The sequence below is a fragment of the Molothrus aeneus genome, chromosome 19 (assembly GCF_037042795.1).
Source record: "Molothrus aeneus isolate 106 chromosome 19, BPBGC_Maene_1.0, whole genome shotgun sequence".
Classification (NCBI taxonomy): Eukaryota; Metazoa; Chordata; class Aves; order Passeriformes; family Icteridae; genus Molothrus; species Molothrus aeneus.
The window spans coordinates 2645813-2673236 of record NC_089664.1 but is presented as its reverse complement, the minus strand read 5'-3'; the positions used below and the strand labels follow the sequence as shown (position 1 = coordinate 2673236).

The 27424-nt window shown below is 57.4% G+C and overlaps 1 protein-coding gene across 1 annotated transcript; it reads right to left on the bottom strand.

Moving 5' to 3' along the window:
• Positions 1 to 43: 43 nt before the first annotated feature.
• On the bottom strand, positions 44 to 23774 carry STXBP1 (syntaxin binding protein 1). The gene is made up of 19 exons (XM_066563152.1): positions 23626 to 23774; positions 13663 to 13712; positions 13452 to 13533; positions 12685 to 12761; positions 11550 to 11628; positions 11359 to 11462; positions 10531 to 10679; positions 9785 to 9869; positions 9478 to 9608; positions 8609 to 8716; positions 8433 to 8493; positions 7549 to 7614; positions 7335 to 7415; positions 7104 to 7242; positions 6843 to 6952; positions 6641 to 6742; positions 5184 to 5269; positions 3723 to 3877; positions 44 to 1739 (listed from the first exon to the last, which is right to left on the bottom strand). Exons 1-19 carry the CDS (start codon positions 23660 to 23662, stop codon positions 1657 to 1659), a joined length of 1785 nt encoding a protein of 594 aa, XP_066419249.1. The 5' UTR covers positions 23663 to 23774; the 3' UTR covers positions 44 to 1656.
• Between the last annotated feature and the right edge of the window lie 3650 nt (positions 23775 to 27424).

Genomic DNA, 27424 nt, shown 5'->3' with positions numbered 1-27424 from the left:
CCTGTTTTCCTGGCCCTGAGGGAGCAGCAGAGCACAGCCCCAGTTGCACTAGGGATGGAGATCGCTTTTATTTAGTCACTCGAGTGCTTTAGTACAGAAGAACAGATATACAGAGATGATACATGTTTGTGCTTCAACACTTTCAAACATTTAGATTCCAGTAATTTCAAGGTAAACAAGTTCCAAGACAGACTAGATTATTTTTTTTAAAGTTTTCCTTTTTGATAAATTATTTTTTATATAAATAACTGTAACAGAAAAAATAATAATAATAATAATGTCCAACATACAAGATCCTGAAGCATTTGCATTGCTAAACCAAAGAGGAACAGAAACAGGCTGGGAGACCAAAGGGGAACCAACAAATATCAGTGCAATGATACAGCCTTTGCCCTAAAAATATATATTTAACTTTATGGGCAAGGAGCAGATGGGAAGGGAAGGGAAAGGGGGGGCTAACCACCAACAAGGCAAGAAAGAGCAATTTTAGGGTAGGAAAAGGGGGCTCACAGCCTTCAGGGGGAAGAGAACAAAACCATAGACCCCAAAATATTGCAGTGCATCTAAAGGCAAGGGACAAGGGGGGCAATCCAGGGGCATCAAATAAAAACCCAACTAAAATCAGAGGTTTGGGGAAATCACTATACACCAAGCTCGTAAGAACGTCACAAGACACAGTCATTAATATACACAGAGTCCAGAGGGTTTGGGGGGGGGGGGTCTGGGGGGTTTGGGGGGCCCCAGAGGGGTTTTGGGGAGGGCCCAGAGGGATTTTGGGGGTCTCAGGGTGACGGCACGCTCAGAAACGCTTCACCACGGGACGACACGAGCGGAGCTGGGCATGGGCACCGAGCTCCCATGGGGATAAATGGATGGAGAGAGGTATCCATGGAGAGATAGCTCAGATATATATATATATATATAAAATAGCTTTTTATTTTATATATCTATATATATTTTTGAAGGAATTCCCAGAGAGGGAGGCAGGGCTGCAGCAGGGCTGTGCAAGCGGGCGGGCCCCAGCTCCCAGTTTTGACCGGTTTGGTCCCTTTTCACATGGGAATTACCACGGTGTGAAGCGTCCTGGCTGCACTCCCACACCACCCCCCTCCCAAAGTCCCACCCAGATGTTGGCGTGCACATCTGGCAGGAGCAGCCATCGCCCCAAAAGCCATGGGACAGATGGTGGTGCCAGCCTGGTGCCTGCCTGAGCAGCGGCTGGAGCGGTGTGGGGTGTCCGTCCATCTGTCCTCCCATCCACACAAGACCCCAGTCAGGAGCATTCCCCAAAAAAAAAGTGTTTTTCTGTCATTTTCCCCACCATATTCACTAGCAATGGGCAGATGGTTACTCAGCAATGAGCTCCTGGGCGCTTCCCACAGCTGCAGCTACAAATATATAGATTTTTTTTTTCCTTTTTCTCTTAAACACAATGCATCCATTTTCTTAATATATATATATATATATTATTTTTTTTTTTTTGGCTGTTATCCCCTCCCTGTGGATAAAATGAGATGGGGGAGGCGCTGGGAGGGGAGAGAGGGGATCAACACAAGAACAAGAGAGAAGCTGGGGCCCACTGGGTGCAGGGTGGCACCCGGGGCCGGGCGCCCGGCGGGGACGTGGGTCGGCATCGAGTGGTGACAGCGTTTCCTTTTAACTGCTGCTCTCTTCATCTGTTTTATTGAGTTTCTTCAGCGTGTCCAGCAGTTTCTGTGGGGTGAGGATGTGCGTGGACCCTGTGGGAGCAGAGGAGAAGGGGTGCAAGGGGATCAGTGATGGTTTGGGAGCCCGGCCCGTCCCCGCTGTCCCGGGTCCCCCTTACCTGGCGGCGCCGGCCCCGCGCCGCTGGAAATGCTTGCGAGGAAATGCAGTCTGTGGGGAGGGGTGTGGGCTCTGGGGGCATGGAGAACGGGAAAAGGACCAAGAGGAGGAATGGAGGCGAGGGATGGAGCTGGCGGGATGAGGCAGGGGCCAGGAGGAACCGGTGCAGGGGGGTTGTGGCACTGGGGTCACTGCAGGAGGCACTGCTGGGTGCAGGGGGGGAGATGCAGGGAACAGTTGGCATGGAGGGACCTTCCCCAGGCCCTCCAACCTGCACGGAGCATCCTGGGGACACACAGGTGGCCAGGAGGGGTGGGACAGGACAAGGAAAACAAAGAAGACCCCGTGCTCAGGGGTCCCCCAGCACGGTGCCAGTGGGGGTCCCACCGTGCTGCCCACGCTGGCTCAGCCCCACAGCCACCCTGGCACCGCAGGGACCAGCACACAGGGCATGCTGGGGTGGCACTCACTGGTGAAACCAGCAGGAGCTGAACCCCAGAGCAGGGTTTGAGGGTCTGCAATGCCACGAGGCTCCTGCCTATCCAAGAGCAAACCTGAGCTGAGTGGGACTCCAGCCCCAGGGCACCCCAGAGCTGGGGGTCCCAGCAGTGCCCAGCCCCGGATGGGTGCTGGGGTCTGCTCTGCTGCCCCTCTCCCCCAGCCCCGCTCCAGCCGCTCCCAGGGCAGAATTTGGGAGCTCTGTCCCCCCCTCCGTGGGGCAGGCAGGACCCTGACCCCTCCAGCCCTGGTGAGGGGGAGCTCATGGCATGAAGGAGCTGGCCAGGGGACATGGCTGAGGGGTGATGGATGCTTTTCCACCTGGTCGGAGGAACCGCAAGCATTTTCTAATCCAAGAACCCAACAGACCCCAAAACGACAATTAAAAAAAAGAGGAATGGAAAAATCAAAGAAAACCCTTCGGGGAGGAAGAGTTTCTTTTTCATTAGTAAGCTGCCTTTACTTGGTTTCTTTGGCTCACTCCATTGCTGGAGCCTGATCCTCAAATGATACCCTAGTGGAGTCCCTGAAGTCGGGGTGCCTCAGGTCCATGAGAAATTTGGTGGGAGTGAGAATGTGAGTAGAACCTGCAGGAGAACAGAGCGGGGCTGACGGCTGCGCCGAGGCTCCCCCACCACCACCAGCAGCAGCTGCCTCTGGGGGGAGGAAGAGGAAGGAGGCAGGCGGAGCCCGGAGCTTGGAGGCGCATGCAGGGGATGGATGGACCCTGGAGAGAGGCGGGGTGAGATGGTGACAGGCAGGATGGAGCTGGGATGGGTGTCCGGTGACAGGGACACAGCTGGGGCAGCAGGAGGGGATGGAGACTGGGATGCTGCTCCCAAGGAGCAGGAGAGATGCTGGGGATGGGCTCCACCAGGCATCAGATCAGATGGTAAAGGACGCCTGCCTGTGCCCTACAGGGTGTGTGAATCCAAGCTGTGCTTCCCACAGGAATTTTAGGCACCTAAGAGCTCCTTGCTGGTAGAGCATCCACTGTGTCCTGTGTGCCTGACCCACAGCTCCCCTGGGAGCAGAGATGGGAGCTGGCCCTGACCCTGAAAAACCTGGTTCCTGTTTGCACCTCTCTTCATTTTGCACTTTTCTTCCTGTAACGACCCCAAAACCGAGGAGCAATCCAAGCTGCCAAACTTCCTCCCCTCTCAGCCAGCCCTGCTCAGACAACACCAGCCAGGAGACGTGAAAAAAATGGAAGCAAAAATGAGGATGTTTGGAGTGACACAACCCAGATGGGGAAGGAGGGGACACACAGGGGGTGACAAGAGATGTCCGGAGAAAACCCTTCCGCAGAGTTCCAGCTCCCGCAGGCTCTGGAGCCGGGGATTTGCGGGATGGAGTGGGATGAGCAGCCAGCAGGAGGGGCAGCCCCGGGCCGCACTCACCTATTAGCACTTCCCACTTGCCGCTGGCTTGTGTCACCTCGTAGGCGCAGCGCATCTCGTTCATGCTCACCCCGCCCAGGATGAAGATGATGAGGCGGGGCCCGCTCCGGTACTCGCCGGGGGCCTTGTTCTTGTGCCAGTGGCCGTAGCGGGCACTGAGGAGAGGAAGAGGAGGGTGAAGGACGGGCACCACATCTCGGTTAAATCACACAGACGTTGCTGTTACAGCAGGGCAAGTCCAGTGTTCCAGCCACGAGTGCTGCTCGCTGTTACAGGGAGGGAAACTGAGGCACGGGATGGCTGGAGGGAAACTGAGGCACCAGGTGTCCACAGGGAAAACGAGGAATGGGATTCCTAAAGGGAAACTGAGGCACAGGATGGCTGGAGGGAAACTGAGGCACCAGGTGTCCACAGGGAAAACGAGGAATGGGATTCCTAAAGGGAAACTGAGGCACAGGATGGCTGGAGGGAAACTGAGGCATGTTGTGTCCAAGGGAAAATGAGGAATGGAATTCCTAAAGGGAAATTGAGGCATGGGATTCCGACAAAGGAACAGAAGCATGGGATGGCTGGAGGGAAATTGAGGCACAGGATGGCTGGAGGGAAACTGAGGCACCAGGTTTCCGAAGGGAAAATGAGCAATGGGATTCCTAAAGGGAAACTGAGGCATGGGATTCCTACAGGGAAACTGAGGCACGAGATGCCTGGAGGGAAACTGAGGCATGTTGTGGGCAAAGGGAAACTGAGGCATGGGATTCCTACAAAGGAACAGAAGCACGGGATGTCTGGAGGGAAACTGAGGCACAGGAAGCCATGGGGGAAACAGAGGCATGGGCTGCATGAAGGGAAAGTGAGGCAAAGGGAAACTGAGGCATGGGATTCCTACAAAGGAACAGAAGCATGGGATGCCTGGAGGGAAACTGAGGCATCAGGTATCCGAAGGGAAAATGAGGAATGGGGTTCCTAAAGGGAAACTGAGGCATGGGATTCCTAAAGGGAAACTGAGGCACGAGATGCCTGGAGGGAAACTGAGGAATGGGATACCCCGAGGGAAACTGAGGAATGGGATGCCTGAAGGGAAATGAAGGCACAGGATTCCCAAAGGGAAACACAGACACAGGATATCTGCAGGGAAACTGGAGCACAGGATGCCTAAAGAAAAATGGAGGTACAGGGTGCCTGAAGGGAAACTGAGGCACAGGATGCCTGAAGGACACTGAGACAAGGGATTCCTAAAGGGATACAGAGGCACAGGCTGCCTGGAGGGAAACAGACCCAGGGTGCCTCAAAGGAATGCAGACATGAAGTGCCTGAGGGGAAACTGAGGCACAACAGCCTCCAAGCAGCTCCCAGAGCTGCTGCTGGCTGCAGCCCTGGGGCTGTGTGGGATGGATGGTGACAGTGACCAGGTGGGCACAGACAGTGACCAGGTGGGCACAGACAGGGCAGAGGGGCACCCACCTGACGGCAGTGGTGCTGAAGGAGGCGGAGGAGCGGGTGGAGATGTACGGGTAGTGCTTGGTGTCCAGCTTGTCATCGATGGCATCCTGGGGACAGACAGCCACAGGCTCAGGGTCAGCCAGGAGCCAGGCACAGCCCCAGGCCCCACAGCCCCTCTGGAGGCTGTGCCCAGGATTCCCTTCTTGAGAAGCTCAGGAGCAGGTGCAGAGCTGGAGGCTCCAAGCTTGGGATACCCCTCCAGCACGAGGCACCCGCTGCCAGTGTGTGTCACCCAGTGTCACCCAGGGTCAGTGTCACCCAGGGTCAGTGTCACCTGGGACACCTTGCTGAGGTGCTGCTGCCCTGGGCAGGCCCCTCTGTCCTGGGGGTGAGGCTGAGGGGGGTCCTGGGGGTGAAGCCACCCTGTGGGGGGTTGTGGCAGAGGAGAACATGAGCTCTGTGCTTCTGGGACCCGAGGGAGCTGTGGCTCTGCTGGTCTGAGCCAGGGCTATCCCAGTGCAGAGCTCCTGGCACAGCTCCTGAGGACAGAGACACAACTGTACAGAGCCATGCCTGTCCCCTGGCTCTGCTGGGACGTGGGCAAGGCTTTGACAAGGCCACCCAACCTTGGTGACCACGGTGGCACACACACAACCAGCCAAGTTGTTACTGCATTTGTAATCCAGGGATGCTGGCAAGCCTGCTTAGGGCCATGAACACTGAGGGGAGACCTCAGTGCAGTCTGAAACTTCCTCAGGAGGGAAAGAGATGGGGCAGGCACTGATCTCTGCTCTGGGACAGGGACAGGAGCCAGGGCACGGCTGGGGCTGGGCCAGGGCAGCTCAGGCTGAGCTCAGGGCAAGGTTCTTCCCCCAGAGGGTGCTGGCACTGCCCAGGCTCCCCAGGGAATGGGCACGGCCCCGAGGCTGCCAGAGCTCCAGGAGCCTTTGGGCAGCGCTGCCAGGGATGCCCAGGCTGGGGTTGCTGGGACAGGGGCTGGGCAGGGACAGGGGCTGGGCTGGGGGATCCCTTCAGTCCCTCCCAGCTCAGGACATTCTGTGCTGCTCTGATTCCCTCAGTCCATGCAGCACCAGTTGAGTTTCCCATCCCTTTTCAGCAAGGGCAGCCCCTGTCCCCCACAGGCAGTGACTGAACCCCAGGCTGTGCTCCTGTTCCTCCCTGCCAGCACTGGGGCACCAGGGTGGGGTTGTTGGGGTGTCTGTGCAGGGCCAAGAGTTGGATTTGATATTCCTTGGTATCCCTTCCAACTGTGATTCTGTGCACCCTACCTGGGGCCAGGAAAGCCTCCCAAAACATCCCAACCGTGCTGCACCCCCAGGCAGGAGCAGCCTGGAGGACACGCGTCCAGAGAGGTGTCAGGATCTGGGCTGGGAGCACCCTGCTCTGTGCTGGTCCATTCCTGGGTGGCTCTGTGACCCCCTGCCCTGTCCCCAGGCCTGTCCTGGCTGCTGGCTCACCTCCATGATGTCCTTGATCACCGGGGTCCACCGGGACAGCTGGTAGGTCTGCTCGCTGATGCGCTCCTTGCGCTCCGGCTTGCTCCGGCGGCGCAGCGTGGACTGGGCACAGAGCACAGGGACACCCTGAGCCACAGCAGCCCCAGGGACAGCCCCAGGGGGACAGAACACAGGGGCAGGGGCAGGGGGGGAGCACACTCACGTCTGTGATGATGGGCACCCCGAGGTGGGCCATGTTGGTGATGATCTCGCTGTCCTCTGCCGGGATCTGAGCGTGCTGGATCAGCTTGTTCAGGTTCTCCTCGGTGATTCCTGGCAATGCAACAGGGGGTGTTCTCCTCAGGAATGTCTCACTGAGGGGACACAGCCCCTCTGCTGCCACCTTAGGACACTCAGCCCGGTCAGGGAGGCAGAGCTGGATTGTCCTGGCCAAACCTGGATGTGCCTGCCCACACGTCCTCACCGTTCTTCAGGAAGATGTAGAGCAAGATGATGCGGATCTTGTCATAGGTGCTGACATTGCCATCCAGCAGGATGGGGACAATGGCCCTCATGGGGTCTTTGATCTTCTCACCTTCAGCATCGGTGCCCATGGCCAGGTCCTGCAGGGAACACGTGCTCAGCACCACTCCATGCTGGGAGGGTGGGGCTGCACCCCCATGGTTCCATGGCAATGTGGGGAGATGTTTGGTACCTGCTCAACTCGGCACAGCTTGTCCACAGTGCCCTGGTAGTGCTTCATGCAGTCCTCAGCCAGGTGCAGGTGGGTGGAGTACTGGGGACACAAGAGTGGTCACCCCTGCAGGGCTGGCAGCAGCTCAGGGTCCCTGTGCCACCACCCGTGGCCAGGGGAGAGCTGCCACCTCCCCTCCCTCAGTCACTGAACACACATTGTCCCCTCCCCTTACCTTGCTCAGCTCCTTCTGGTACTGTGGCATCTTCTTCAGCATCTGGGACAGGTCCCTCATGGTGGTCTGTGAGGGAAGGGGACATGGTCACTCACCCTCAGGGACCTGGGGGCCACCAGCAGGGAGGGGGTGACCCTGCCAAGGACTTCTGTCCCCATGTGAGCCCCTCATGGGGGTTTGGTGACACCTGATGTGTCACTGCCAGGTCTCCTCCCCTGAAGCTGAGGCAGGAGGGGTGTGCAGCTCTGCAGACTGGGCTGTGGTGGGGAGAAACCTCCTGAGGATCTTCTGGGAGCCTCATGTGCCTGGCTGGGGCTCAGATGGTCCCTTCAGCTCCGGGCCACCTTTACAGCTTACTGCCACCAGGGTCCCCTCACTGCCACCAACTCAGGGAACAGGGACAGAGCAGCTGCTGAGGGAGGTGCACAGACCCTGTGCTGGGCCAAACTGATCTCTGGGTGCAGAGCTCTCCCAAGCATCCCATTTCCCAGCAAACTGATCCCTGGGTGCAGAGCTCTCCCACAGCACCCCATTTCCCAGCAAACTGATCCCTGGGTGCAGAGCTCTCCCAAGCACCCCATTTCCAAGCAAACTGATCTCTGGGTGCAGAGCTCTCCCACAGCACCCCATTTCCCAGCAAACTGATCTCTGGGTGCAGAGCTCTCCCACAGCACCCCGTTTCCCATCAAACTGATCCCTGGGTGCAGAGCTCTCCCATAGCACCCCATTTCCCAGCCCCACGTGTAGGGCTGGCACCCCACAGCCATCTCCCCCCACCAGGAACCTGACCACTCTTCTTCCTTGGCACAGTGTCCCCAGGAGACCCCACCACCTGCCAGCCCGTGGCTGAGGCTGTCCCCAGCTGGGTGGCTGCATCAGGTCACCTTGTCACCCGTGTTCATCCTCTTGCTGGAAGAAAACTCCTTCAGGGACCGGGTCACCTCCCTGGGGAGAGGAGGAGAGCAGAGCTGTGACTGGAGAGGGTCCCTCACAGAGGGCTGGGTGACAATGCCAGGCCAGTGTCCCAGCCAGGCAGCAAACCAGCCCCAGGGCCACTCACTGGGACACCTCGGCGATGTGTTTGTGGCGCAGGGTGACCCACAGGTCGTCATCCTCATCCAGGAGAACCTCCTTGATGCGGGCCTCACCAATGCCACTGGTCTCGTACCTGGGGTGAAGAGAGGGGTGTCACACAGGGGACAGGGCTGAGGGCACACACAGCCCCCTCACTGCTGGGTTTGGGGAGATGGGGGGACATGAGGGCTCTTCCTGGCTGTGCCAGCAGCAAAGTGATTTCAACTGGCATTGACCTCTTCCCCTCTTGGCCCCCTTCAACTTCTATATGTTGGGAAGGGGCTGAGGGCTGAAGGGTGGGAAGCCCTTTTAGTGCCTGTCCTGCCCAGCAGGGCTGCCAGAGTGCAGCACTGGTGTCCCCAATGGAGGCCTTGTGGAGGATGGCAATGGATGGAGAACCCAGTGGATGAGGAACCTGACTGATGGGGGACCCAGTGGATGAGGAACCCAATGGATGGAGAACCCAGTGGATGCAGGACCCAATGGATGGAGAATCCAACGGATGGAGAACCCAATGGATGGAGAACCCAGTGGATGCAAGACCCACTGGATGGAGAATCCGATGGATGCAAGACCCACTGGATGGAGAATCCGATGGATGCAAGACCCACTGGATGGAGAACTCAATGGATGCAGGACCCAATGGATGGAGAAACCAGAGGACGGAGAACCCAATGGATGAGGAATCCAATGGATGGAGAATTCAGTGGATGCAGGACCCAGTGGGTGGAAAACCCAGCGGATGGAGAATCCAATGGATGCAGGACCCAGTGGATGCAGGGATGCTGAGCTCCCAGCTGCTGCCCTAGGAGTGGCCTCAGAGGTGTCACAGGGGGCTGGGGTCCCTGCACTCACTTGTAGACGTCGTTCTCGATGGGCAGCAGGTCGTAGCTCATGGCCTGGAAGGTCAGCTCGTGCAGCACCGGCGACGCGGGGTCAAAGCCGCGGTCCAGGATGAGCAGCTGGGAGCGAGCCTTGTCTGGACCCTGTGGACACAGCGGAGCCATCAGCACCGCCCTGGGGGCTCCCTCAGCCCCACGGCTGCTCTGGGGCTGCTCTGGGCTCCCCACTCAGGGCCTGTGGCTGCCACAGGGCAGAGTTGGAGTGGGACTGCAGGAGTGGAGATCGCCCCAGCACCCTCCCCGCTGCCAGCAGCGCTCACCTCACCCATGGTGGGGTCATCAGCCTTGTAGGCATCCAGCTTGTCCTGGATGAGCTGTGCCAGCATGGCATTGTCCTTGTAATCCCTGGGGAGGCAGGGGACAGGTCAGCCCCACAGGGGACAGCATGGGGAGGAGATGTTGGCTGCCCTGTGCAACATCCTTGGCTCATGGGAGAGCAGGGACCCCAGCAGGTTTTGCTGTGCACTCCCAGCTCTCCTCAACGAGCTCCACTCTGCCTTGGTGCCACTCAGATTGCAGGGAGCCAACCCCCCCAGCTCCCCAGATCAACTCTGAGCCTGTCTACACTGAGCATGGCTGTCTGTCTGTCCATGCCACCCCATGCTCTGACCAGCACTGGGCACAGCAGCCCCATCCATACCCCTGGATGCCCACACTGATCCCATCTCTGCCCCTGGATGCCCATCCTGGCCCCATCCCTGCCCCTGGATGCCCACACTGATCCCATCCCTGCCCCTGGATGCCCACACTGATCCCATCCATACCCCTGGATGCCCACACTGATCCCATCCATACCCCTGGATGCCCACACTGATCCTATCCATACCCCTGGATGGCCACACTGATCCCATCCATACCCCTGGATGGCCACACTGATCCCATCCCTGCCCCTGGATGCCCACACTGATCCCATCCATACCCCTGGATGCCCACACTGATCCCATCCATACCCCTGGATGCCCACACCTGCCCCATCCCTGCCCCAGGGTGCCCCCGCTGGCCTCACCCGCGGTACCGCACGGCTGGGTACTCCTTCAGGGTGGCACAGAGCGTGGCAATCTGCTCTGCCAGGCGCTCCAGGATCGGGTTCTTCATCTGGGCCTTGTGTGGGCTGTAAAAGCTTTGGAAGGAGTCAGCTGAATCCAGAGAATAAACCTGGAGGAGCAGAGGCAGGGAGGTCAGAGGGAGGGGAGGGGTGTCTGCAGGAGAGCTGCCCTACCCCAGCTGGGTTTGGAAACCAGATTCATGCCCAGATGGACCCAGCTGAGCCCGGGACCAGGCAGCTGGAGCTCAGAGATGCTCAGGGCATCCCTCAGAATTCCCAGCTCCAGCTCCATGGTAGGATCCCTATCCATGTGTCCCTCCCAGCTGAGCAGAGGAGGCAGAAGACCCCTGCCCTCAGCAGTCACCTGCTGCCAGGCAGGGGAACAGAGACCTGGGGCCAAGCAGAAACACACAGCTCCCCAGCTGTGCCCCCAGTAAAAACCACCTGAAGGTGCCAAGGGGTCGCTCCCTAGGAATGCTGAGCATGGAAGGGTTAATGGCACCCAGCAGGTCTGCCCCCTGGTCCCTTTGTCCCCAGCAGGGGCAGATGGCCCAGGGCCAGCTCCCTGGTGCCCTTGGCTGGTGGCAGAGCTGGCCAGCACAGCTGTGGGCACGGGGCCAAGGCACAGCACCTGCTAAATCCCCCATGGGATCAGCCCAGGAAGGCATCTGAGGAGACAGGGAGGGAGCAAGGAGCCAGCTGGGGGTGCAGGGCTGTTACACAAACCCTGTGGGCTGCAGAGGGACCTGCAGCCCCTCCTTGCCACCCCCCAGCCCAGCCCAGGCTCACCTGGGACTCGGAGGGGAGGAAGGCAATGTTGATCTCAGTCAGGGTTTTGATGACCTTGGCGGCGCGGGATTTCACCAGCTCGTTGAAGAGGGCGTCAGGACAGGCTGTGAGGGGAGGAGGAGGAGGAGGAGGGTGCTCAGCATCTCTCCATCCCTCACCCCTCACCCCTCCCCACCCCTCTGGGTACTCACAGTCAGTGAAGAAGACGTGGGCAGCTCTGTACTTGGAGGTGGGAGGATCCTTGAAGTCGTTGATGAGGGAGTGGATGGACTGCAAGAGAGAGGGAGCAGCTGGGCTGGGCAGGATGGCACTGAGAGCCTCCCTCCTGCTCAGGGCAGGCTCTGCACCTCCATCCCATCACCCTGCTGACACCACTGTGTCAGAGCTCAGTGCATCCCCCTGGGTGTCAGAACTCAGTGCATCCCTCTGGGTGTCAGAGCTCAGTGCATCCCTCTGGGTGCCCAGAGTTGCCAGGACCCCGCTGGGGGGCTCAGGGACCCTGGCACACAGCCCAGAGAACCTGGGGATTGGATTGTGACCCCTGGAGCAAGTTACCAGCTTTGTATGAGGACCTGAAAGTCACAGAGGTTTGAATGGTGTAATAATAAAATGATCACAGGGTGAAAATGTAGATTTTAGGATTTTTGGAATGGGGGTTTTGGGGACAAGATGGAGGAACTTGGGTGTGTCCAGCCTTTCTTCTTCTTCTTGGTCTCCATTTTCTGCAGTGATGTTGGCACTTTGAGATTGGTTTAGAATAGAAGTGCAGTGTCTAACACAGGTGATAGGTATTGGGAATTAAGTGTAACTATGTTATATTTAGAATAGAAGTGCACTGTCTAACATAGGTGATGGGTACTGGAAAGTAATTGTAAATATGTTATATTTAGAATAGAAGTGCACTGTCTAACACAGGTGATAGATATTGGAATTAAGTGTCAATATGTTATATTTAGAGTAGAAGTGCACTGTCTAACATAGGTAATAGGTATTGGAATTAAGTGTCAATATGTTCTATGTAGTTTGTAGTATAAAAGGACAACACCGCCCCAGGGGTGGTCACAGTGCCTGTGGCTGCCCTGCTGAGCAGATTTCAGCTGGGCAGAAAGAAAATTTTATAGATAAGAATTAATAAACAACCTCAAGACTGAAAACTGAAGAGTCCAGGCTCGTTCTTCAGCCGTGTGGGCCGAAGCAGAGACATCCTGCACATCTCAGGGCAGCAATTAACAACCAAAACCTGAGAAACTGGAGCCAGGATGCTCCCCATGGGCACAGCTGCCCCTGCCAGACCTCACCCTGTCCCTGTGCCCTGCATGCACTCACCTTCTCGGAGGGGGTGATGAGGTACACGGCCTCCAGGCTGGGCAGCGGCTCCCGGCGCTTGTTGATGTCTTCTACAACTTGGGGGGAGAACAGGGACCAGGGATCAGGGCAGGGCACTCAGCCACACAGGGCTGCTGGACACCCCGTGGTGGCTGGGTGTCCCACAGCCATTGGATTCCCTATGGCAGCCCCTCCACAGCCAAACACCCCCAGCCACTCATCCCTGCCCACCCAGGAGCTGGGGCATCCCTGCCCACCCATCCCAGCCCTGCTGGAGCTGTGGGTGTGGGCAGCTGGCCAGGTCCCAGGGGATCTGTCTGTGCTCCTGTTCCCTTGGTTTATCCTCACATCCCCCTTCACCTGAGCTCTGCTGTCCCAGGCAAAACCCCACCATCCCCAGCACCTCCCAGGATCCAGGCTGGCATTTCCTTCTCCTTCCCAGGTGTTGCAGGGAGCTATTTCATTATCAGGCTGATGAAAACCAACACCTGGTCCCCTCCTGGAACTGAAGGGCTGCCAGGAGACAAGGTGTTCTGGCTGCTCCAGCCCCAGCAGGCAAGGAGGCACCTGTGGAACCCCAGCCTGGCACCAGGAGCTGTCCCCAGGCCATGGGAGGTGGAGTGGCTCCATTCCAAGTGGGATAGGGCTGGGTGGGGGCTGTGCCAACCTCCCCGTGCCAGCCTGGAGATGCATTTGTGGGTGTCCTGGTGCCCAGGGAGATTTGGCCTTTCCCACAGGGAATGTGGAGGCAGGCAGGGGGAACTCACTGGTTATGCCCTCTGTCATGATGTCGGTCATCTTGCAGCAGGACGAGAGCATGCGCATGCTCAGCTGGTCCACCACCAGCACCTGGGGACAGGAGAGCACCCTGTGAGCACCCTGTGAGCACCCTGTGAGCTGGGGGCACCGCAGGACCCTCCCCACCCTGCCCCTTCCCTGCTTCCTCCCCTCCAGGCCCTCCCTGGGTGCAGTGCTCACCTTCCATTCCCCCTTCTTCTTCACTTTCCGGATCACATCGTGCATAATCTCTGCAAGAAAGGGGATGTGGGCAATGGTGAGACCCCAGTGTCCCCCCTACAGCACCCCAGGGGCTGCACTGGGGGCAGCAAACCCCCACCCCTGTGCAGGGTCACCCTGTGCCACTCACACTGTGCCCTGACTGGGGATGGAGGAGGGGATGGGGGTGGTGTTGGGGTGCCCAGGCAGGGGTGGTCACCCCCATCCCCTGTTTTCTGTCGTGCTTGGCACTCACAGACAGCCCCCAGGCTGGCTGGGGGGTCCCTCTGGGGAGCCTGGGGACAGCCCCACAAGGTTCAGCCCTAATCCAAAGTGCTGGGAAAACAACAGCAGCTTAAGAGCTCCTTTTAGAAACAAGAATCAAGCGGCCTGAGCCTGTTCCTTGTAATCCCTCACAATCCCATTTCACCTCCCGTGGCTGCTGGGCTTATGCAACCAGCCAGGACAGCAGCACCCCAGGAGCACCCACCCCAAATTCCCCTGCTCCTGGCCCAGGCAGCTCCCAGGGACATTCAGGGACTGTGCAGGTGGCAGTGGGACAACCTTTGGGGCTGGGCTGCAGGAAGGGGGGGTTCAAGCCTTGCCCTGCTGCCAGTGCAGCCCAAACACCAGGTTTGGGGGAGAGAGGTGCCCCCCAAACCCTGCAGGTCCCCTGTGACCCTGGTGTGTGAAGCTCTGTCCCTCACAGAGCTGAGCCTGAGGAAAGGAGTCAGTGCCAAGTCCTCACACAGCATTTCCCCTGGATTTCATCCCTGCAGGGTTTTGCTCTGAGCCCCTGCTGCCAGGGACAGGGATGGAAATGCCCAATACAAAGCCAGTTAAGGAACATCTCTGAACTAGAAAACAGAGGTGTGAGGGTGTCACCCTGCCAGCCTCAGCCCTGGGAGCTTCCTGTGGGTCACCCCAAGGCTGCTGCTGCTTCCCTGGGCAAAGCCCAGCAGGGTCCAGAGCTGGCACTGGTGCCAACAGGGATAACACAGGAGCCTCTGAGTGCTGCTGTCTGTCTGTCCTGCTGCAAAACCTGCAGAAAACAGCCATTCCTACCACTGCAAGGTAGGAATGCACATCCATCACTTTTCCTGCCTAAAGGTGCCCTTAATACATAAATAAATAAATAAATAAATCTGCCTGCAGGGAGTCCCAGGAGAACACTGGCCTTGCCCTTGGTCACATCCTTTGGCCTCCCCATGGGGACAGGAGGTGCAGGGCAGCTCCAGGCTGGGATGGGGGGATGGAGGGTGCCTGGGTACCTGAACTGTGCCCACGTGTGCTGCCCACCTGCACCCACCAAATGCAGCAGGAATGGTCCTGTGTGGGCAGGGGCGGGCAGTGAGGGCTGCCTGTGCACCCCAGTGCTGCTCCCTGCACCCTGAGAGCGGGGCACAGCTGGGAAGGAGCTGTGCCAGCACATCCCTGCTCCTCCTGCCATCACTCACTTGGCTCCTGCCCCAGAGCGAGGATCCAGCAACAACAGCACTGTCTGCAGGGCAGCACTGAGGCTCCATCTTCATCCCATCCCACAGGCTCCATCATCATCCTATCCCATCCCACAGCTCCATCTTCATCCCATCCCACAGCTCCATCATCATCCTATCCCATCCCACAGCTCCATCTTCATCCCATCCCATCCCATCAGCTCCATCCTCATCCCATCCCACAGCTCCATCTTCATCCCATCCCATCAGCTCCATCCTCATCCTATCCCACAGCTCCATCATCATCCTATCCCATCCCACAGCTCCATCTTCATCCCATCCCACAGCTCCATCATCATCCTATCCCATCCCACAGCTCCATCTTCATCCCATCCCACAGCTCCATCATCATCCTATCCCATCCCACAGCTCCATCATCATCCCATCCCATCCCATCAGCTCCATCATCATCCCATCCCATCCCATCAGCTCCATCATCATCCCATCCCACAGCTCCATCATCATCCTATCCCATCCCACAGCTCCATCTTCATCCCATCCCACAGCTCCATCATCATCCTATCCCATCCCACAGCTCCATCATCATCCTATCCCATCCCATCAGCTCCATCCTCATCCCATCCCATCAGCTCCATCCTCATCCCATCTCATCAGCTCCATCCTCACCCCACTCCATCAGCTCCATCCTCATCCCATCCCATCAGCTCCATCCTCACCCCATCCCACAGCTCCATCCTCATCCCACCCAATCAACTCCATCCTCATCCCATCAGCTCCATCACCCCACCCCACAGGCTCCATCTTCATCCCATCCCATCCCCCAGTTCCATCCCAGTAAAGCCCAGTAAAGCCCTGCTGGTGCACCATGGAAGGGGTCAGCAGAAAGCAGCAGCCAGGAAGAATTCCTGCCCCTCCCTGCAATGAAAATCCAGCTGGGCAAGGAAGGACAGGGAAGGAAGGACAGAAGGAGGCTGGGAGGAGCATCCTGTGCCCCAGGGGATGGTGTTCCCGTGGGAGAAGAGGGCCCAAGGACAGCAGATCCCAAAAAAGGCTCCCAAAGTGCTGCCTCAGCCCCCCAGCGTGTCCTGGCAGGGGCAGCAGCTGCAGGGACATTGTGGCTCTGTGGGACACCCTGTCCCTGCTGCACAGGGATGGGCTGGATGGATGGAGGATGTTTGAGGGGGGAGCACCTGCCTGGCTGCAGACAGTGCTGCCACATCCCCAGCCTGACCCTGGAACCAGGATGGGCCTCTCAGAGCAGGAGCTGGGCACCTCAAAGGGTAATTTCTCTGAGCTTGGTAGGTTTAGGGTGTCAGTTCCTAAATCCCTGGTCCTTGGGCACACTCATTCCCTACACTGATGTCCTCTCCTGCCCTGGGTCAGATCTGACTCCAAATTTTGGCTCTTCCACAAAATTTTGGCTCTTCTGAGCCGGCCAGAACCTCCTCAGAGCCCAGGCAGGGTCAGGAAAGAGGCAGATGCACAGAGCATCCCCCAGAGAGCTCCAGGGTCCTGCCAAAGGGCACAAACTTGAGCAAAAGCTGGAGACTGGTGCCACATTTAGGGAGATGTGGCCATGACGTTCCCCTCCTGGTGTTCCTGCAGCAGCCACTAAAGCCCAGCTCAGGGAAGAGTGCTCTGCACTCCCAGGGGAAATGGGAAATCCTGAGGCCCCAAGGGCCTCAAGCCATGCTCAGTCCCCTCCCAGAAGTGCTGCTCTCTCACTCCACATCAGCAGGCCAGATGTTGCTGTCCATGTCCTCAAACAGCTGGCCAGAGAGGGTTTCTAGGATCTAACATCATTTGGTGATGCTCACAGCCAAGTTTTTCATCTTGGAGATAAAACCAGGCTTTTCCCTCTGCTGTGTCTCAGGATCTGTCAGAACCCAGGACATTCCTCTGGCTGCCCTGGAGCACTCCAGACCCTGGCAGGGGGCTCAGAGACCTTGGCACAGAGTCAAAAGCACCTGGGCCTTTGATTTTAGCCCATGGAAACAATTCCCAACTGTGTGTGAGGAGTTACAAGCCACAAGGGTTTGAGTAGAATGATAGTGAATTTATCACAGGGTGAAAAAGTAAAATTTTAGAGTTTTAGAATGGAGGTTCAAGAAGCAAGATGGAACAATCTGGGCATGTCCTGTCCTTCTTCTCCTTCTTGTCCTCCATCTTCTGCTGTGATGGTGACACTTTTTGATTGGTTTAAAGACATTTAAAGTCTTTAAAGCCTTCCACAAGTCTAAGTCTAACATAAGTGGTAAGTATTAGAAAATTATTGTAAATAAAGTACACGTAGTTCTTAGTACCAAAAGTTAACACCACCCCAAGGGCAGGGACTGTGCCACAACCCAACCTGCTGGATCTCAGCAGGTCAGAGAAAGAATGGAATAGATAAGAAAAAATAAACAACCTTGAGAAGCAAAACCAACACATCTCAACTTCTTCTTCAGTCGCAAAACTAAAATAAAAACAACTTTCTAATACCTGCAAAGTCATCTCAACCACAGAAAGCCAAGAGGGATCCCAAATCCCAGGGCAGCTCTGGAGAGCTGGATCATGGAAATCCATGAACCCATGGAATGAGGGTGAGGTTTGCTGGAGTGCCACTTCTCCTCAAAAGCTGTCAGCCTGCATCTCCAGACACACGTTTGGCTTTGGGCTGGCCTGGCAACTGCATTTGTGCTGCTTCATTAACTCATTGCTCAAGCCAGTGTGAATGTTGCACCGATCCCAGCACGGAGTGGAGCACGTCCCCAGCTCCAAACAGCCCCAGCTGGGGCTCTGCAGGTGCCACCCCAAATAAAACAGGCAGCAGGGAGCTCAGGGTGGCAGGAACGGCCCTACACAGCCACCAGCACCACCCAGCACAAGGGAATCACTGAGAGGAGACAAAGCCCAGCTGATGTCCCTCAGCATGGCTAAGAACCATCCAGGGATGACCTGAGTCTGGCCACTGCTGTCCCCAGAAGCCAAACAAGTCTCAAACACCTCCCCTGCAGCAGCCCAAGTCCTGAACATCCATTTTTCCCATTGGATTATGCCTGGAAGCCCTCAGCCTTCCTGGAGGACACATTTCTCACCCAGGAACCCAGGGATTAGTCCCAGCCATGTGTTTAACTCCTCCTTTTCCTGTTTGCACTGCTCTCATGAAGGGTGCCCACATTCATCCCTGCTGGGCAAAGCCTTGGGAGAGCTGCACAGCCCAGGGAGGAGAATGGAGACCTGGAGCTCTTGAACTCTGTAGAAGTTGAGTAACACAGCCAGAAGTGAAAAAGGGAAATGAAATGCACAATTACACTCATGAGGCCTCTGAGTGCCCTGCAGGAACAGAGGAAAATTCACGAGGTTTGCACTGCAGGATCAGGCACAGGGCGATGGCAGGGGTGACCTGCAGGGCCAGGGGCTGAACTGTGCTGATCCTTGTGGGTCCCTTCCAGCTCAGGATATTCTGTGGCAACTCCAGATAATTTCCTTGGGCCTGCACAAGGATCTGGGAGCTGAGCAGAGTTTCCCTGTTTGGGTACAATCAATGACCCCCAGCCCTTCAGGTCCCTGCTGAAGGCACCACCCTTCACCAACACGTGTCCTCTTGCTCCAGATGTTTCCATCCCCAGCAGATGCTGTCCCTGGCTGTGGTGCTTCAGTGCCCAGAGGTGTCACAGTGTCCCTGAGGGGAGGTGACCCCCACATCCCTACGTGTGGCCACGACTTTGTGAGCTCGTTCCTCTCTCTGCCTTGAACCAAAACAGAAGAAAACACCAACAAATTGTGGTTCTTTGGTGGGAATCCAGGCTGGGCTGCTCTCCTGTCCCTCAGGGACAGCAGGACAGGCTGGAGGGCAGCTGGCAGGTGGCTGAGTAGTCCTTGCCGCTCCCTGATCCATCTGATGGGCTCCACAAAAGCCCCTCCGAGCACAGGTGCCCACAGGTGTGTGCACATTGCCAATGTTCTCTCCCATCCTGGGGGATGTGGGAGCCCACAGATCCCAGCACCTTCAGCCCTGCTCTATTTTTGCACTCTCCAGAGCCAAGCTCCTTCCCCGCACTGTGAGTTGGAGGGAGCAGCATCTGCTCCTCAGCGTGAGACCAGAGCCTTGTGATGGTGATGATTCTCCTCTGCAAAGTGTTCATTCTGTGGGAAGAAGGAAGGGATCTCTCTCCTGGGCCACCTTCTCCTGGAGGTGCAGAGCAATCACACACAAACCTTACTGCTTTTTTTCTTTCTAAAAGGAAAGAGTCTAAATCCTCTCCATTGGTGGCTTTCTGAACCTTCCTGCACATGGTGGGTGGATGAAGTCCTGCCAAACTCAGGTTTGTCACTCTTGGTCACCTTCCACGGGCACATATGGGCAGGAGTTTCTCAGCTCCTGGTGCAGACTGGAGCCTGAAATTGTTCTGCAATGCCTGAGATGGTGAACACTGAATTTTACAACGATTTTTTCAAGCTTTTCCAACTTGAAGCCAACACCAGAGGTGAGACAGAGCCTGGTGACAGAGCTACAGCCCCAGCTGTGCCCACTCCTGTACCCACACACCAGGCTGGCACCACAGGGACCCTGGAATGTGGGAATTGGGAGGATGGGCTGCTCAGGGAGCCACTGGATTCAGGGTCTGCTCCCACCGTGGTGGGGACAGGGTGCAGACACCTCCTGCTCCTCACCCACCCTCTGGGGTCACAACTGTGCCCTGTGCAGGCAAGAGGATGCCATGGGCACCCCTCCAATGGCCCCTGTGCCCTTCGCTGCCTCCTCTTCCTCTCTGCCTGGCACAGCCCTTGCCAGGCCTGGCACGGGCAGCACACCAGCCACGTGTCCTGGGCACTGAGACAGGCTCAGAACACCCTCCACGAGCAGCATCTGACCCTCCTGGATCCCCTGGGCACTGAGACAGGCTCAGAACATCCTCCACGAGCAGCATCTGACCCTCCTGGATCCCCTGGGCACTGAGACAGGCTCAGAACATCCTCCCTGAGCAGCATCTGACCCTCCTGGCTCCCTGTGCCCAGCAGGGGCTGGTGGCAGCCCTAAGGTGCCCCAAACAGCCAGGCTGGCTCAGGTACCAGCAGGCACCCAGGCTGGCAGCAGCCCCAGCCCTGCCCATGCAGGTGCAGCACAACCCAAGCCTGAGTCCCCGAGTCATCCCCAGGCAGGGCTGGACCCTGGAGAGGCCCAGCTGGGGACATGCAGTGACACTGGGCAGTGTCCAGGCTGGATCTGCCCGTGGCCATGGCCCTGGCAGGAGGCACAGGGCAGCTCTGGGGGAGGCTGGGCAGGTGAGGCTGCCCCGTGGGAGGATCACCTGGTGCCCTGGAGGAAAGGTGTTTTCTTGCTTCCTCTGCAAAGTGCTTCCTTATCCCAGGGCTCCCTCCTGCCCAGGACAGCACCGGCAGCCAAAGGAGCCTCTGGGGAGGCTGAAGGGCTGCAGGGGTTTGGATCCACCATGGAATCACATCCAGCTGTGTGTCCTGGTGTCCTGTGCCAGCCCAGAGCAGTGGCAGGTGCTGCACAGGTGTCACCCCTGCAGCAGGGCCTGTCTCTTCTGGCTGCTGACACTTCAGTGAAGTAAAACCAGCCTCCTCCTCCTCCTCCTCACTGCAGGCTGCTGCAGGAGAAGGTGGCCCTGAGAAGATCCAAGGGGGCACAAGAGGTTTGGAGAGATGTGCATCAGTGAGAGAGGTGAAGATTTGGGGATGATGTCCCTGCAGTTGGGGGTCAGATGAAGATTTGGGGATGATCTTTATGCAGTTGGGGGTCAGTGAACATTTGGGGATGATGTCCCTACAGCTGGGGGTCAGATGCAGATTTGGGGGTGGGTGTCCTCAGAGCTGCCACTCTCAGGTGAGATTTTTCCCAACCAGCACCAGGGCAGAGGGGTCAGCTCTCCCTGGGAGGGGACAGCAACACAGCAGGAGGACCTGGTGCTCAGGCATCACCTCTGGGGACAAGCACACTCAGCTCCCAGCCTGTGCAGACAACAGCCAGTGCAGGAGGACGCAGTCACCACGGCTGGACACCTCGGGAAGGTGCAGGGACAGCCCCCAGCACACAGCCCACACCTCTGGGGGTGACAATCTGCTTCTGCCCTTCTCCTCCTGCAGCCCTGGCCCACCTCTCCCCCTGCCTGCTGCCTCCAACCTCATCAGAGGCCTCCAAACCCCGTCCTGTTATGGCACCAGCTGGTCAGAGGAATAATCCGGGTCTGGAGGGAAGCCAGGGCAGAATGCAGCTCGGGAGGGGGGGCTGGCGGAGCGAGCCATGGCAACGCGGCAGCATCCTCCCCATCCACCCCTCCATCCTCCTCATCACCCCTCCATGCATCCCTCCATCCTCCCCATCCACCCCTCCATCCTCCCCAACCACCCCTCCATGCATCCCTCCATCCTCCCCATCCACCCCTCCATCCTCCCCTTCCATCCTTCCCTTTTCCTGCAGGAAAAGCAGCCCACAGGAGATGTCCTGCCTCGGGGTCAGCCCCAGGCTTGGCTCTCCTGCTCCTCGGGAGCAAACATCTCCTGCAGGAAAACCTCCAGGGAGTGCCAGGCTGGCGCAGCCCAGGAAATCTCGTGCCAGTGCCCAGGGACAGAGCTCCAGGGACCCTGCTCCAACTCTGGGCGAGCATCTCCAGCATCCAGCCCCGCAAGGCAGCCTGATGCACCGAGCCCAGGAGCTCCCCATGGCGGGCTGAGGAGCACCCAGATCCCTGTGGGGACCCCAGGGTGCCCCCCCGGTGCCACCCTCGCTGCTCTGCAGCATTCTGATGCACAACGGCGGCTCCCCCCTCGCAGCCACCCACGCGTCCCCGCCAGCCCGGCTCCGGCGCTGCTGCCCGGCTCCACATTCTCATCGCCAGCCGGGAATGATGTTTTGCAGGGAGAGAACGGAGCGGTTTGTCACTAAACCCTGAAGGGGAGGATTAAGTCAGATTTCCCTGATGCTGCCTGGAACCTCTCTCTGTGTCTGTGTGTGTGTCTGTGCCGTCTCCCAGCGCAGAGACAATGAATGGGGATAGGGGACACGCAGTGCCGCTGGTGTCTGTCCCCTCTCGGGCCCTGCCAGGGGTCTGACCCCCTCTTCCCGCATCCCCCCGGGCTGGGGACAGCCCTGTCCCCTCTCGATAGAGCCCAGCAAAGCCCCCGTCCCCATCGCTGCTCCTGCAGCACAGCCACACCGGGACACTGCCCTGCCTCTCCCGTCCATTTTGGGCTCAGAGCCCCGTCCCCGCGGCAGGTGACACCGGCAGGTGACACCGGCGGGGTGGCAGGGCCACGCAGCCACGGGGATCCCCCCCGTGTCCCCCCCTGGCCATCGCCACCCACCCGATCACACCACCGGCCCGGCCGCGCCATCTGCAGCGCCCGCGGGAGGGCGGGGGGACGGCCACGGGCACGGCTGGCACGCCAAAAACAGCCCCAAAACCAGCGAAAAACCCCAAAAAACACCCAGATCCGGCCGCGGCCGGCCACGGTGCCACGGAAATAAACCCTGCGAGAGGCGGGGAGGAGGAGGAGGAGGAGGAGGAGGAGGAAGGCTCATGGCTGCGGGGGGAAGTTCCCACCGGTTCCTGCCCTTTCATTTTCTTCCTTTTTTTTTTTTTTTTTTTTTTTTCTCTATAATGCGGAGTTTTTTCGCCTTAATTTCGCCCCGGGGAAAGGAGCGCCCCTCCTTCTTGGTCCAGCCTCGGGTGTTTTTGGAGAACAACCTCCCCCCCGCTTCGTTTCCCCCCGGGAAAATATCGCCTTGCACAGCCGGGAAGGAGGAAGCGGAGCCGGGGACGATGGGGCCGTGCCCCCCCCGCGGCTCCCGGCGAGATTCCGGCCGGGAAGGGAGCGGGACCCCCCCGGCAAGGGATGCCCGGGGAGGGGGGACACACACAGGGGCACCCCCGGGCTGCGAGAGCAAAGGCACACCCGCGAAAATAATGATGATAATAATAATAATAGGAATAAAAATAATAATAATGCAATAAAGGCCAGCGTTTGAGCGGGATTTGCTGCAGACAAAGCGGGAGGGCCCGGCCTGGCACTGCGCTGGGGGAGGGTTTGGGGGGGTCTGCACCCCTCTGTGTCCCCCCCTCGGGGCTCAGCCTCCAGGCCCTTTGGGGGATTGCGGGCGAGGGGGGAATAAAACCGAGGGGGGAATAAAACCGAGGGGGGTTCGAACGTCTCCGGCTTCCTTGTCCCCCCCCGCGCTTCTCCACCGCCGCCCCGTCACCAATCCTCCCCCCCTCCCCCAGCACTGCAGAAAAACCCCAAACACCCGCAAAAATTCAACAAACACACCCCGGAAGGTGACAGCACCCCCGGCCCCCCCAGCCCACGACACCCGCGTGTCCCCACGGGGGTGTCCTGTGTGTCCCCCCCCCATCCCCGAGGGTCCGTATTGCGCATCCGCAGCATCCCCCCCACCCCACCCCGGCCGGGGCAGCCCCCCCGCCCCCGCCGCTTCCCCGCGCTGCCCCCCAGCCCCGAACCCCGCGGGGGGCGCGGATCTTACTCTCTCCCACCACAGCCTTGAGTCCGATGGGGGCCATGTCTCGGTGCCGGGGGGGTTCGGGGGGCACCCAGGGGCGCGCGCGGCCGGGCGAGGCTGCGGGTGGCGGCGCGGGGATGCGGAGGGCGGAGGGAGGAGGAGGAGGAGGAGGATGGTGGTGGGGGGGTCGGGGGGGCGCGGGGGGGGCGGTGCGGCGCGCTCAGCTGACCGGGGCGGGGCTTGGGAGCTGCGTCATCGGCCACGCCCCGGCCACGCCCTGTCCGGGCCACGCCCCGCGCCGCAGCGCAGCGCCCGCCGGCAGCGCCCCCTGGCAGGCGGGAGCTGGTACTGCAGAGGTGGCAGCTGTGCGCGGACAGGGCGACACGAACGGACAGGGGGACACAAACAGACAGGGGGACACGAACGGACACGGGGACACACACGGACAGGGGGACACACACGGACAGGGGGACACGGACGGACACGGGACATGAACGGACAGGGGTACACGGACGGACAGGGGGACATGAACGGACATGGGGACACACACGGACAGAGGGACTGACACAGACAGGGGGACACACACACGGACACGGGGACACGAACGGACAGGGGGACACACACGGACACAGGGACACGAACAGATACGGGGACACGAATGGACAGGGGGACACACACAGACACAGGGACACGAACAGATACGGGGACACGAATGGACAGGGGGACACGAACAGACCCTCCACAACCAGAGTCACCCACGGACACACAGACAGAACCCCCCATAACCAGAATTAACACAGACACACCCCCAGCATCCCCCACGCACCCCCAGCATCCCCCCCAGACATGCACCCGGTGTCCCCCCGCCCCCAGCACCCCCCTGCACCCCGCCCTTCTGCACCCCAGGGCTCAGCGGTGCCACCAAAGCTCTGCCAAGGCCAAGCATTGCCCCCTGCCCACGGTGGCCCTGGAGGGAACGTGCCCGTCACACCCCTGGGGCTGCACTGGGGAGGGGTGGGTCCCTGGGGTCAGTCAGGTTTATTTCCAGTAAAATCAAATCCGTTTTATTTCCCAGTGAAATCTCATCACACACAGGGGATCAGTCACTCCTCCAGGCTGGGCACGGCAGGGCTGTAAATCTGGGGGCAAAGGCTGTGTGTTCACCCTGCACCCAGCACTGCAGGGTGAGCTTTCCCCCTGGGCTGGCTGCCAGGCTCTGTGTCTCACTCCCAGGCTGTGCCCAGGGGATTTGGGCGCTTCTGCGCTTCTCCTTCTGAGTGTGAAGGGGGAAATGGGAGAGGAGGAGGGGAATGGCTCGGTGCTGGCACAGAGCTGGAGCAATGGCAGCCATGCAGAGCAGGCTGTGCCCACGGGTGTGTGCACACATATACATGTCTGAGGGTGGCCACAGAGAGGTTCACCCTGTCACTCACTGCCTGGGGACACAGGACAGCAAAGGAGCACCCAGAGGGACAGCAGAGTTATTGGGGAAGATGAAACAGGAAAGCCTTATAAATGTGATTGTCTGGCAAAAGATTTTGAGAATATGGAAACTATAAGCGAGATTGAAATGAAAGCAAGCTTTGAGATCCCTCAGTTACTGAACAACTGGAAAACAATGGTGTGGCCAGCTGAAGGTGATCCCCTTTTGATGGAACAACACCCTCTGCTTGCAGACAGGCCCAAGGGTCAGAGCAGACCCTGCCAGCTTGGCAGAAGGGGCCCAAAGAGGAGTTTGTAGGGTTTAAAATGTAACACAGGATGGTAATGGAATGATTCCTATAGGCTGTATGGAAATGCTGTAGGATTTGTATCTTGTACTGGATTGGTTAGTGAGAATCAGAATATTCAACACAGAAGAGGATTTATTGTATTGTAATGGGAACCTCGCTCTCTTACCCTTTTACTCTCTCACCCTTTCATCCTCTCTCCCCCTCTCTTCTCTCAGTTCTGCTCTGAGCTGTGCCTGGCAGCTCCCAGCAGGGCCCTGCCCCCAGGCCCTTTGCAATGAACCCCAAGTTCCAGCCCTGGCTCCAGAGATCTCTCATCTCCATCCATCCCCAGCATCCTACCCCTGACACCCCTGCACAGTGACAACAGCCTGGCTGCATCCAGCCCCAACAGCCCCAGGTCAGGCAGCCCCCAGCCCCAATCCTTCACTCCAAAACCTGCTCTCCTCCACACTTCCTTAAAAATAATCCCAAGATGAGTCTGTCAGAGCCTGCACTCGGTGCCAAGGCAGGCTATAAATACCAGAGGCTATTTAGGAGTGAGGTATTTATACTACTGCTCCATCTCCCTGCCAGGCTGCCCAGGGAGGCTGAGCAGTGCTGGGCTGCAGGAAAAGCCCCAGGGAGCTGCAGGAGAGCTGGACCCTGCCAGAGGGGGTCCCCAAGGTCCCCAGGATGTGTCCCCTTGCCCTTGGGTGTTGTGGTGTTGTGAGGGTCCTCAGGACAAGGTGAGAGATGAGAATCTGACTCCAAGTTCTCAGAAGGCTGGTTTATTACATTAATATATTATAATATAATAATAGTAAAATGCTATATTATAAAATATAAATATATAAATATAATAAACAGCATTATATTATATTATATTATATTATATTATATTATATTATATTATATTATATTATATTATATTATATTATATTATATTATATTATAATATACTATATCTATTATATACTATTATATGCTAAAACTATACTATAGTTTATATACTTTAGTATATAAACTATATATATATATAAACTATATATATATATATATATAGTTTATATATATATATATATAGTTTATATAGAGAAAGGATACAGGCAGAAGGCTGGAAAAGAATGAATAATAAAAACCTGTGACTGACCAGAGTCCTGACACAGCTGGACTGGGATTGGCCATTAATTAAAAACAATTCACATGGAACAATCAAAGATTCACCTCTTGGTAAGCAACCTCCATACCACATTCCAAGCAATCAAATAATTATTGTTTGCATTTCTTTTCTGAGGCTTCTCAGGAGAAAAATCCTAGGAAAGGGATTTTTCAGAAAATATCATGGTGACACCTGGGGACAGTCAGCTCTCTGGCAGCTCTCTTGCATCCATCACACCTGGTAGAAAATATAAATAAGGAAAGAGTGTGTGGGGAGTCTAGGACTTTTGAATAACTGACTAAGCAGAAGCTGTTTGTTGTTTATATTACACACAATTTTATAGATTTTACAAACTACTAATTATACACTTCTTAATTGGTTTTTTTGTCTTGCTCTCTCGTTTTCTGTTTCAATTTCTTAGTGTCTGTGATTGGTTACAGTTTAGGTGTTTCATGGTCTTCTGTTATTTAGTTCTTGTGATCTTGCTATTCAGTTTCTCAGCCTCTTCATTCTTATTTTAGTACAGTTGATGTTTTAGTAACTTTGTACAGTATTTTGATAAAATTCTGATAAGAACAGTTACAAGCAGTGTGGCTGGTGAGTTGTTCAGGTACATTGCTACAAGAGTGGCATTTGTCTCACTGGAAAAACTGGGAACCAAGCTGGGAACCAAGCTACCCACTCCACAGCTGCCTGGGGAAGGTGTCAGCCTGGGCATGGAGGCTTTGGGGGGCACAGCAGGGATGGGAACATCCTCCCCACGATGATGGAGAATGATGGTTTGGAGACCCTTCCTGCCAACACAGCTCCAGCATGGGCAGGCCCCATCCTGGCACTCAGGACCTGCTGGAGTGCAAAATGCCCCAGAACTCCCTCCAAGCAGGGACTGTGGGCTGCTCTGGGACCCCCAGAACCCTTTCCCTGCTTGGGGAATGTGGGTGAGGAGCTGGGG

Excerpts from the sequence above, each read along its gene's own strand:
- STXBP1 (XM_066563152.1), bottom strand. The coding sequence starts at position 23,662 with ATGGCCCCCATCGGACTCAAGGCTGTGGTGGGAGAGA. Across the intron at positions 9,870-10,530 it reads CCAGCCGTGCGGTACCGCGG|GGATTACAAGGACAATGCCA; the intron begins GTGAGGCCAGCG and ends CTGCCTCCCCAG. Across the intron at positions 8,717-9,477 it reads ATCGAGAACGACGTCTACAA|GTACGAGACCAGTGGCATTG; the intron begins GTGAGTGCAGGG and ends TCTTCACCCCAG.